Source organism: Cynoglossus semilaevis, chromosome 4 (genome assembly GCF_000523025.1).
Source record: "Cynoglossus semilaevis isolate Cse_v1.0 chromosome 4, Cse_v1.0, whole genome shotgun sequence".
Lineage (NCBI taxonomy): Eukaryota > Metazoa > Chordata > Actinopteri > Pleuronectiformes > Cynoglossidae > Cynoglossus > Cynoglossus semilaevis.
The window spans coordinates 18,462,793-18,475,477 of record NC_024310.1 but is presented as its reverse complement, the minus strand read 5'-3'; the positions used below and the strand labels follow the sequence as shown (position 1 = coordinate 18,475,477).

Genomic DNA, 12,685 nt, shown 5'->3' with positions numbered 1-12,685 from the left:
TCTTTTCTTTCGCAAGGGAAAGATCTATTTTAAGTGCAGTTTATCCACAGTATCTGTCAACCGCTATCAAAAAGGAAGAAAAAAAATGAGACCTTTTTCCTCTTTATTCCCTGTGGGCCATGACAGCCCCTTACATCCCATAGTCCCGCCCACCCCCTGCCCTATCTCAGGCATTAACAAGTAAAAAAAACAAAAAACAACATAACTCACGGAAAACTCAAATCAAGGCAAAATAAGGAATCCACTAACAAACCTGTGGGAATCTAACAGTGGATAGCGAGGCTTCGGGGCCCTTTTGCAGGAACATCCATGTGTGCCCTGCTGAAGTTTGGAGAAATCAGTGGACAACAATGGAAAAGTTGTGTTTGTGAACAGGTTGGAAAGTTTGGGTCAAAGGAAAAAAAATCGCTTTCTTCTTGCACGGATGTGGTTTCGGGAGTCGCCAACATGTAAGTTTCTGATAAGAGGATCACTCAGCTATCACTGTGTGAACGCAACAGTTTGTCTGCACTGATTTATTTTTTTATTTTACACACAAGAAAAGTTTTGGATAAAGCGGAGGGAATGGACGGCGGTGCCAAAGGTGTTTGGATACGTTTCATCGGTGGCAGTTAAAATTTGCGTGTGTGCGCTTTAACAGAAGAGAAAAAAAAGAACATGAACAATGGCTGGAAGAGAGAGGAAGAAGAACCCGGCTGTGTACCGCAGCGTTTCTTTCAAAAAGCTGAGCTCCTGGAGCGCCAACAGCTCTCAGGAACAGCAACACAAATCAGAGGATTTACAGGCAGCTGGCGTCGCCCTTCCCCCGGAGCTGAGCAGAGCGGAGCAGCCCTTGGCGACGAATAATGTTAGTGTGTCAAGAAAAGTTTCCAAAATCTCTGCCACCGCCAGCCTCTCAACCGCAGCTCTAAAGAGTTGCTCCTCCACTCCTCTCTCCTCCATTTCTCCATCCATCCGCCAGCTCACTCAGAAGTTCAGCAGCAGCAGCGGCTCCGTCAGGACGTACGGAGAAACACCGGGCGATGGTGCAGCAACCACCCGGGTGTGCAGCACTCTTCCGCGGGCCAAGAGCTGCAGGAGAGAGGGGTCTGTGAGTCGTAAATCTTTTCACGAGGACAACAGTGGTGGATGTTTGCAGGACAGTGATTCAACAACAACAACAACAACAACAACAACAACAACAGCTACAGCAGCAGCAGCAGCTCCCACGGGCATCAGAGTGCATAAGTTTCATTCAGGCACCGACTCTGTGTCTGGCTCAGACTCGGAGAAGAAAAGTGAGAAATTGATTTTAACCCATGTGCCGGCCGACAGCTGCAGCTCCGGTAAGAGACATTATTCTCAGATCAATGCATGTTCGCCTGACCCCAGGAAGTCTCTGATCACAGATGAGGAAGAGGATGTTGGTAGGAGAGGAGCTTCTACACCCTGTAAATCTCACAGAACTTATCTGGCCACTCACCACACTGACTTTATCCCCCTGCATGCAGACAAGTGGCCCAGTGTCACCAAAATTCGACAGATTTTTGATGGGGGACAGCAGGACAAGTTGGACCCGTGTCAGAATTTAAAAACAACTCAAGAGGTCAGCCCTAGTGAAAGTGGCCAACTCTCTGATCGATCTTGCGGCTCTCCTCTCTTTATAAAATGTCAGTCAGGAGCAGGGGGCAGTTCGGCCGAGGAGACATTTTGTTATGTTATGGACTTGAATTCCAAGGCTGACTCAGAGCACCTGCGTGACGAGGCAGGACACACAGAGACGAAAAGTTCTCATCGCAACCAAAAAGTTTCTGGCAGCAGGTACACTGGGCTTTGTCACTACCAAATAACCAACCCGTCCTCATTCAGATCTTACAGTCCCAGCACTGAGACAGACACGGTCTGTGAGACCCCTGAGGCGCCGAGGTTGACATCTGACCCCAACCCTGACCTTCAACCCCCTGCTGCTCCGTCATTGAGACAGTCGTTGAGTATAGACACCTCCCGCTGCTTCGACTCTCCTCAGCAGCCAACGGTGAGGGAGAGAAGGGATAGACAGGGGGTCGGGCTGCCCAGGGATAGTTTACATTCCTCACATAGCTCCACTAGAACACCAGCCCCCAACTCCTCCTCCTCCCCCTCTGCCGCTACAGGTCTAGATAGAGCCAATACCTCCTCCTGTACTGTAGCTCCCTCCTCTGAACTTAGAGCCCCAGCAATTGTTGTCTCTCCTATAACCTCCCAGTGGCGTTCCAGTTCTGCGGACGAAGAGGAGGAGCACAGCAGGAGAATCCAAGGAGATAGAGGAGAATGTTGGAGTAGTACCTCCAGCCCTACTCCATCTCTCTCCTGTAGAGGAGGAGAAAAAAGTGCCCCCGAACGAGTTGGCAGCTATTTATCCCGCAACAAAAATGGCTGGTGGGCTAGTAAACATATTGGCAGGTCTTCAGGCAGTGAGGAGGACAGCCCTGGTTCTTTAGGCTCCCACAGTCGAGAAGCTGTGCGGCGACGTTCTCTGAGAAAGAAGAAGAAAGTCGTTGGAGCTGCTCAAGCCACGGGGCGGGATAATTATGACGATCATAACGGTGAATCAGAAGACAGTGACAGTGACATGGCCATGACAATGGAGCGCACAGACAGGCGTCACCCACAGAGCAAAGGAGGGGACTATGTACGAACATTGTCTCGGAGTCTGTCAGCGAGAGAAAATTTCGGCCATAGCAACCGAGCTAGGGTGCAGCAGTGGGAGCGCATATCCTCATCCGCCAAATCCACAACGCTTCCTGGTGTTTCTCGAGTGTCAAAGGTCAATATCCCTTCATTTCTGTCCAGTCCTGGAGGTTCAGGTTGCAGCAGTAGATACTCCAGCACTGAAACACTGAAGGAAGAGTCGACGGCCAGCTGTGGCAAACGTGAAGCAAATATGATTTTTAACAAAAGTGAAGTCGGACGCAGCAATAACAGGCCCGCGTCCATGTCTATGCAGAGTAAAACCTACCATGGGAATTTTACTATGTACCGCTCCCCGAGTTTTGGCCATGGTGACAACTTCTCCCATAACCCTGCGGGAGTAAGGCCCAAAATGATACCCCCTGTGGCTTCCTCGCCTGGTGTAGGTCCTAGGCAAATCGTCATGTCGGCAGAAGCTAAGGATAGCGAAACCAAAGCATTGAAGAGAACAACTGTTGAAGGTGGGAGCGGTGACAGTAAAAACCAAATATCTACGTCCAACCCTGATATCACCTCTGACACCATGACGCTCTTAAGCTTCTTGAAGTCTGACCTGTCAGAACTCAGGGTGCGGAAACCAAGTGGGGGGGACAGATCCGGGGTCGTGGAGGGGTCAGCAGTGTACAGGATGGGCTCACGTCCTCATGGTGGCACTATACAGTCATCTGGTCGTCGGCCATCGCTGAAAGACCTGACTGCCACCCTTCGACGTGCAAAATCCTTCACCTATTCAGACAAACACAGCACGACTGACAGGTATGACATGGCAGGAGGTCCTGCAAAGAGGAGCTCCTCTGAGCTGGACTTGGAAGTAGAGAGGGTTTCAGTGTCAGACAGGGAGGTGGAAAGTGATGGAGGAGGTTTTGGAGTCAGGGCGGGGCTCAGAAGGAGAGATTATAGATTTGATGATGATGATGATGAGGTGATGCCGACTCCGTTGCAGGAGAAGTACGTGCAGGAAGCCCGGCAGGTCATACAGGATATCTGCCAAATGAGTACTAGGGAAGACGACGACGATGTTTTCTCAGTAAGAACTGATGATGATTTAGATGAAGAATGTTTTCAGGTCAAGAAAATGGGTGAGGTGAAGGAAAAAGAAGGAGTGAATGTACAAGATGAAGCCAGGAGAGGTGAAGATTCTCCGTCTAACAATAGAGAAGACAGAGATGAGCACGGACGTGAGAGGGGGATAGAGAACAGAGAGAGGGAGGGGGCGCAGTTAGAGAAGTTAAACAGCCGGGCCACAGACTACGGCGAAAAGGCACAAATGCAGCGAAGAGATGTGGAGAAAACCTTACTGAAGTGCGACTCAGAAGAAAACATGTTCTATGAGCGCTCTCTAGACGAACTCTCTGGCCACGAATCCAGTTTGACAGATGAAGGGATTGTAACGGAGCCAGAGCTTGGTCCACTCGACTGCTCTGACAGGTCATTCGTTGCCCCAGCAAGTATTATATTTGGATCTCAAACACCAAGGGACGTGACAGGGCAGCCAGTCTCAGTATGGAAACAGTCAGCTCTCCAAAAGGTACAAGGGTTTAAGAAGGATCTGGACCAAATAACCAAGAACAGTATCAGTTGTAACACTGACCTGAGTGCAGCCAGTGTAACTCCTTCCTTGCCTCCTTCTGCCTGTTTAGCCGAAAGTGACTGCATTATCACAGATAAGGATTCTGCATTAAATGTCAACAGCATCAACTTCACTGGAGAGGAGATTACCGTTAACAACAGAGGGCTCCAGGATTCTCCAGCCTCCCTGGCCAAAGGACTTGAAACCCCTGCAACTCCCAGTTCTGTTCGTCGAAGGCGCAAGTTCTCTCCTTCTGGTAGTGCCACGGGCTCTGACTCCAGCAATGGCAGTAATTCAGAATCAACAGTAGCTTCTGTTGGAAACGGGGAGTCTGCGGTGTACCGTTCTCTCAGCGACCCCATGCCTCAGCGGTGTTGCTCTGTAGCAGAGGAAGGCAATAACACATTCTCTTCTGTAGACAGTAACCTTTTAGGATCCTTGTCGGTCAAAGGAGGCGGCGGAGGTGTGTTGGAGGTATCCGATGTGGCCACCTCCTCAGAATACAAAGGCAGTGCCGCCAGTGATTTGTCCCTCTGCAGTGACATTGGACTGCGGGACGATTGTGTTCAAGACTACAGCGGAGTAATAAGAAGCATCGTAGCTGAACCAGGAGCCATGGACCGACTGATGACAGACGACCACAGCAACGGTAAAGGTCCAAAAAAGAAGTCCTTCAGTGATCCCAGTCGCCGCAGTGATGTCTCCTTGCTTTCCCAGAATGACCCTCAGTTTAAAGGTCAACCTAGCAGTTCTCAACCAATTGGCGAGATGGACCCACCGGGCCAGATCCCACCTTCTAGCAGTGAGCCAATTCTGAGTGAACAGAGAGAGCAACAGTGGATGCCGCAAGCTGAGTCTGCCCAGACAGGAAGTCATAAAGTCAAGAAGGTTCGATCACAGTCAGAGTGTCTACCTGTCCCTGATAGCCGCGATGGACCTGCGGATGTCACTGACCAAGGAGAGGAGAAAGATGACGAACTAGGAAAGTTTAACTTCAACCTCCATCTTGCTGAAGCGCTGTCTCCCAGAATGATTCGCCGGCCCTGCAGGAAACGTCCGAACAGACTGGCTCACTTTTTCTCTCACGAAGACCCATTAGAGCCTTCAGAATACTGTCCCGAAGGACAAAAGCATCAGAATGATCACAATGACCTCACTCCACTTCCTCCCAGTTCTCTGCTGCCACTCAAGTCCAGATCCAAAACGAAACCCAAGCACATCCGCCATGCCAGTGAACCTTCAACCTTCATCCCCATTTCCCCACCTCCACAACTGCAGCCGCTGAAAGAGGTAGACTGCCTTTCTCCCAGATCACCTGCAGGGGCACCAACGCCAGTTCAGTCTCCTGCAGAAGAAGCTCCATCTCTGCAGGATGCGACCCAGAAGTACAGTTTTGAACAGAGCACGACAGACAGACAATGTGAAGGCCCAGGCCCAGGGGCCCCTCAGGTGTCCAGGTATGGAGTCGATGCTTCGGCCTCTGCTTTAGAGGTGCAGAATAAGACCAGCAACAGTGGAATTACAGAACCCAGGATACAAAAGAAGGACGTGGAGGATGCTGTGCCACAGACGACCAAGCCCAGAGTGGTGAGTACAGTGGTGGTACAGTTTTTCTTTTGTTCTGCTCCTGCTTGGTCTCTGCGTTTTTTAAATTCTGGTTCTATTGTGCAGTTGTGTTGCCTCTGACTCTAGAGAAATGTTTTTGCAAATCTTACTCTGGGGCATTTGCATTTTTCCTCCAAAAATAGAAGGAAAACTATATTTCTTAGCTTGAACAACACAAAAACAAAACAAAAGTAAAAACATTCATGCGCTCCAGTTCCCTCCATTAGTTGTGTGTTTTCTGTGGCTGTCTATTCTTAAATAGTGACATTTGCCAGACTAACTACAGTATCTAACTAAGTACATACTTAAGTGCCCCGGTATTTAAATGGGAGCAGCACAGCGTAGAGTATTTACAAGTACATTATTTGTGGTTTTCTGCAGCAGAAGCTTAAACATAGTGGAAACTTCCCAGCAGACTGGCCCTTCATACAGACATTAGAGTTTTACCAGAAGCAGCGGAATCGAGAAAGAATGCATCTGTCGTTCACTGCTCTGGCATCCAGTGGAAACCAGGCCTGACTGGCAGATGCTTAGTTGTTGTAGCTTAGGTGCTGAGATTGAGTACTGACAGTTTCCATCTGTGTCTTAGGTTTCAGTATCAGTGTCTGTGTGTTTGAGTGTGCGAGTTGGCATTCACACAGCTGTGTCCAAACATTAGGGAATTTGTTATTCTGTCATGTAGTTACAGCAAGGGCGACTAATGGGGCTGTGAAGATAATCAGCGTTCAATCATTCATCAACCAGGTCCTGTCAACTGCACTGTTGTCATTTTGACTTTTGACCATATATAGTATTTTATATCTAATACTTTATTACTTTTTTTTTTTTTGTATTGTAATATGCCAGGTTAAGGTCCTGTCAACCACAGTGTTCTCAGTCATTATGACTTTGTGGCTTTACCATATATAGTATTTTATATCTAAGACTTTATTACTTTATTTTTTTTTGTATTGTAATATGCCAGGTCAAATTGTATTTGTATAAAGGTGATTCTGGTATTGATTTTTCCTCCGCAGAGGAAAAAATCTTGAATAATATACTGTATTGTTCGGGCTAATGTTCTTAGACATGCAAAAGCGCTGTGGTCTCCATCACTTCATGCTGGTCCATGTGTTTTCAATGTGCACAGATGTTGAACGACCGAAAACAGACTCATCTGAATACTTTTACAACTTCATATCTACTGGGAGAAACCAAACTAGTTTTTTAAGAACTTAATTTTTTTGATTTACTCTTAAATTATTTATATATATATATGTATGTATGAGAACTTAATTTTTTTGATTTATTCTTAAATTATATATATATTTATATATATGTAAAATATATAAAATCTTATTTACGTAAAATAAATTAATATTACAAATATAATGCAATATGTATATAACACTGTGTGTGTGTGTGTGTGTATATTCAAATTAAAAGAAAATACTAAATTACTAGACATTTGGACAAATATGTACTCTTTATTTACATCAAACAATATTTTAATCTGTGTCACAGCTGAACTATGAATATGTGCCAAAATGTTTTTTGCTGTAGTGATCAAGTAAAATGTCCCATTGACTACTACATACAACTACTTCAAGTAAAGTCTTGGTGTGTGTGTGTGCCTTTGTTTAGCTTGACAGATTGGAACATTGGAGACTTTATCCCTTTGGGAATGCAGTCTGTAGGAATGTTGGACTATAACTGTGGTCTAGACCTTGAACCATGGTCTGGGGATCGTGGCCTTCCTTCAAGTGTTGGAGGGTTTTGTTTGTGTTGCGACCAATTGTTTGTTATAGGACCTTATTGTTCAACTGATGACTACTGATGTGCCGATGCTTTTACCAGAGATTGGGTTTGTTCGATTCCTGACCCGATACCATTGTTGGATTAATAAACACTAACCTCACCATCTGACAGAGACTAAAGGACATCAGGACCGACCGTAAGATTATTTTCCAGGACTTCTCACTTTTCTTAAAATTCATAAATGTTAAAATAAACGGGGAATAAAAATCTTTCCGAACATGAAAAAACAGGAATTATCAATTATTTTGAATTATCAAAAATCAAAAGGTAAAACATAATAATCGAAACTAAGAATAAACCTAAATGATCCTTTAACCAAATTCACTGAATTGCTGCAGGTGCTGCTAACATATGGCGTCTCAACCACAGAATTCAGGTAAATTGATTGGAATCAAAGATTGGACCATTGTCAAATGTTTATTTCTGACGTTGGTTTGTTGGAGTGCAGGTGTGACATGCGGGGGCATCAGTCCATCTATTAGTCTTCGTTAGATGTTATTTGACTTCCTGGTCCATTGTTTCTTCTCGCTGGTATTGTAAAAGCAGCTGCAGCAGCAGCGGAAGCAGCAGGAAACCAAGCCGGTTCCGCAGGAAATGAGTGGAGAGAAACAGGAAGTCGTTGTGGTCTCTGCAGTGTTTGATGATCTGGAGCACTACCGGTTGGTGTGTGTGTGTGTGTTTGACTTCCCATACCGTGTCTGCCAATTAGGGTCATTCATTTCAGCAGCTCTTTAGCTTTTTGTGCACGATGAGTGTGCGTGTGTGCCAAACAAATGGAGCACAAAGACGTTAATGAAAGAAAATTAGCTTAAAAGAAAAGGAAGAATCAAAAAAAGGGAAGTGACAAAGTGGTAACTTCAGTGGAGTCCTGGCTCAGTGTGTCTTCCTCACTGTTACTCCTCTTCATCTCTTAACCATTAGAACTGCAGCACAGGGAGTAATGTTTGAAATCAGGCCTGGGTGGAAAAAAAAAAAACCTCAGCTGTGTCAGACTTGGCTGCCTTTAATGCTGATATCAGCTAAGGTTCATCACTCATTTGCGTTAGCTAACTACCACTTAAGTTGTAAAACAACAGACTTGTAATCAGAGGTTTGCTGGTTTGCTGGTTTGAATCCCAGTCTGGGCGGAGATATGGTGAGTTGAGGAAACACAAAAAAAAAAAAAAAAAGCTCGCAAATGTGTGTTTTCTTTGACAGGCCTGGGCAAAACTAAGGCCCGGGGGCCAGATCTGGCCCATTCAGCTTTTTAATCCGGCCCGCCAAACTTTTACTAACTATATAATTTATTTATATTATCATTACACTTCTGCCATTTCCCTGCAATAGCCACGCTTCCCCAATAGATGGCGTAGAAAATGATAAAAGCAGTTTAGCATTTTAGCCTTTATGCATGACTTTTATGTGTCATTTATCTTAGTCCACACTGACCCTCCATCTATCTGCTCCTGACCCCCCCACCCCCCTTCCCCTGTTCAATTTTAGAACAATTGTGGCCCACAAGTCAAACACTTCGGGGAAGAGCCGAGCTGGAGCAGCAGGGTGGGTCAGGGTTCAGTTCAAATAATTTAGTCCACATTTTAAGAGAACGTTCTTATTGTTATTCATTTGTCTCCACATCTTAATGTCATCTTCTATTTGGTCGCCTCCCAGTCCTGTCTTCATTTTCACCCCAGCTGTTTTGTCAGTTGTGGCGTCTTATTTTCTAACCCGACACATTGTACAAGTATTTTACATTTTTATGGCGTCATCTCATTCTTTCTCAACAGCCCTTATTGTCCGATACTTAAATCTCTCTCTCTCTCTCTCTCTCCCTCTCTCTCGGGGGCTCGCTTTCTGTTTGGAACATTGCAGTGAAGTGAAGTCATAACATTTGTTTTGGTGTACGGCAGGCTGCCGAGTCAAATGTCAGGTTGAGAGGAGAAGAAAGGACAGAGAGTTGGAAAGAAACGTTGGCAAAACAGAGTTTCAGGGATCAAACTGATGAAGTGAAGAGTGAAAGTGAGTTACAGAGAGGGAGAGAGAGAGAGGGGGGGGTCGCAGTGGGGGGTGCTGGGTGGATCATGTACACACCACTGAGATTTGTCAGTTAAAGAGACTGATTTTCTGTCCTCATTGTTTGACTAAATGTATAGAGGCTCAGTAGGTAGTTGAGTTGTCGAGGGTTGCTGGTTCAATTCCAGACATGGTAGGTTCTTGTGCTGCAATTAAAGACTAGTACTTGGGTTATAACGTGGGTTATCTTACCCCCAACGGGACCATAAATAAAATATTGAAGTCTCTTAAGTCTTGCTGCAACCACCCTTACATTAGCTGCGGTCCCCATAAGGGGGTCCCACCCCCAGTTTGGGAACAGTTAAGTCATTTGTCCAAAACTGGTGCCTTAAAACAAGTCAATCTCTCTGAGCTCTAATCTCAGCAGTCGTTTAAACAGTTTCTAACGGAGAAGGCAGCAGGAACGGCGCCATCTCTCTGCTTCACCTTCCGTTACATAACAGTCGTCACCATGTGTGTCATAAAAGCCGGCCACACTGTAACTTTTCATAGCTGCTCATGAAACTTTGATGGGGATGAGTAAAACAAAAAAAGGCACCGCATCGTGACAAATCTGTTGAGGGATCAGTCCACTGACGGCAGCGCAGGCCGGGGAGGCTGAAGGCCGCAGCGGTGCTAACGAGACGCAGAGGAGAAAGACAATGTTTAGTTTGTGCTCTGCTCTCTGTGGATTAGCTCTAAAAGCAGAGCTGTGTTGAGCTGCAGATTTATCACCCGCTTTGTTTTTATCAGACCACCCAGACGGAACGCAGCACTTTGTGTCCATCTAGGATTTCCCTCTTTCTGACCCTGATCCTCCTGAAAACAGCCAAAGTTGTGAACTTTCCACAGCAGTCGGGAGTAGCGGCAGTAAACAATTCCCTTTGACAAAACTCACACTGCGAACACCGCAGGTACAGATCGTGGGTCGTTCTCCTAAAATGGAAAGGTCGGCCACGTAAAAGGTTCAAAAGACTAGATGAAAGGATGACGATGCAGGTCGTTCTAGTTAAATGTCGCCGTCTCACAGTGGACGCGGAGGAAGTGGAGGGATGAGTCAGAGGATAGAATGTCACTCTGCAGAAACTGAGGTAGATCTTCATGTAGGAGTTTCACCTCCAGCTGGTGATGGATGAAAATTCAGGAAATAGCTCGGGTCGGTGAACTATGACAGGTGACGTTTGAAGATCCATAAATGGAACTCAGTGTCTTTGCGTAGATTTTGTATGTTGTCTCCATGAGTGTGTGGGTTTTTCTAACATGACTACTTTTTCTTCTTTGGTCCAAAATAATGGACATTCATGGACATGATTAACTTTACAGTGATTGACCACAGGCGTGAATGTGGGTGTGAATGGTGGTCTGTACGTGCAGCTCGTGGGCCAGATGTTCGTCCACTGTCTGAAAAATGGAAGAGTTAGATGAATCAAAATTAAAAAAAAAAAATCGATATGCAAAATTCATTAGAATGTCCTAGAAATTATACCGCAAATTGAAATACTATTGACAATGTTGTAACATGTATATTTTTTATCTGTACAAACCACTGTATGAGTTACTGCCCCCTAGTGACTGGAGGCTTGTTATCATTCAAACATTACACCAGTGGTACACTTATGTCCAGCGTACCACCGCCCAAGGTACCTCACCGTGCCCCCCCAAGGGGGGCCCGCCCCACTATTTGAGAAGTACTTAAGTAGTACTTACAGTAAGTCTGAGGTGTCAAACTCATTTTGGTTCAGGGGCCACATACAGCCGGATAATGTCAAGTGGGCCAGACCAGTACAGTCGTAACATAATTACCTATAAATAACAATAAGTCCATGTCTTTCCCCTTTGTTTTCATGCAAATTAATACATTGGAGTATACAATACTTTTAGTATAATTATATTTGTATGATGAAATATTTGACCAAAATTACTATCATAGTGTTTTCAACATTCATTAAGCGGACCGTATTGAACCCCCTAGCGGGCTGGTTTGGGCCCGTGGGCCGTATGTTTGACAACCCTGCAGTAAGTTGAAGCTCCAGTTTTTAAGGAACATTTAGTGTGTTCAAAAATAATTCAAAAATGATATAACAGCTTAAGCATGTTATAGGTTTTCCTTATGATGACCAACCCATGGGCAGCCTGAGGCCCATTCAAGGAGTATGGACCAGATGACGTAATGTCCATTTTATACACATTTATTCATTTATTTATACAGTGGCCGGTTGGTTGTTTTAATGATTTGAATTTATATGTGATGAACTGAGCTTGTGTGTCTACCATGTGACCAGGTAGTAGTAGTAATATTTCACAGTATTTTTTTTTTCTTTTCAGTTTTTTAAATTTCTTCTAGTTCTAATTACTTGAAGAAGTACATTGAGCCTTTATTAGCAACTCTACAGTTCTAATTACTTGAAGAAGTACATTGATGTTGTGATCAAATTTGGATCCTAATGTTTTCGCTATTTTACAAACCAGTCTCATTATGAGACCGTGTGTAGTTTCTCACAGTGGGAAAAACACTCTGTGGGAAAACTCTTGTCGACGTTCTCATTCTGTGGTTGACGGCCGCTGTTGTATAACATAAACGTTCCCTTTTTAGGGATCACCCTATATTTTGTCTCATATTTCCCTTCTGACTTCATGACTGAATTTCTTTCTTTTTATCGTGTGAAAAGCATCCGTTTTCTGCCTCATTTTGATGCTTCCTAGTCCCAGTCTCTGCCCTGTTCTGACTCTCTTCTCCTGAAGTCTGTGTGGATCCACCCAGAGTAATTACAGAGCAGTTTGCTTATGTAAGCTGTGTGTGTGTGTGTTGAATTATGGATTCACCTGGTTCCCGGACTGTATTGAAAACAAGGCGGTCTGAAAAATAATCTCACTCTAGAGCAGGCATGGGCAAACTAAGGCCCCGGGGCCCGACACGGCCCGTTCAGCTTTATAATCCGGCCCACCAAATTCTCCCTATAGATGGCGTAGAGA

At 45.1% G+C, this 12,685-nt stretch overlaps 1 protein-coding gene across 1 annotated transcript in view; it reads left to right on the top strand.

Annotated features, from left to right (window-relative positions):
- The first annotated feature begins 66 nt into the window (after positions 1-66).
- The window catches only part of arhgef17 (Rho guanine nucleotide exchange factor (GEF) 17), a 54,815-nt gene continuing 42,196 nt past the window's right edge, over positions 67-12,685 (top strand). Inside the window, exons 1-2 of the mRNA XM_025054868.1 lie at positions 67-449; positions 540-5,866. Coding sequence (XP_024910636.1) covers positions 665-5,866 — 5,202 coding nt within the window. The 5' untranslated portion in view covers positions 67-449; positions 540-664. The remainder of the gene's footprint in view (positions 450-539; positions 5,867-12,685) is intronic.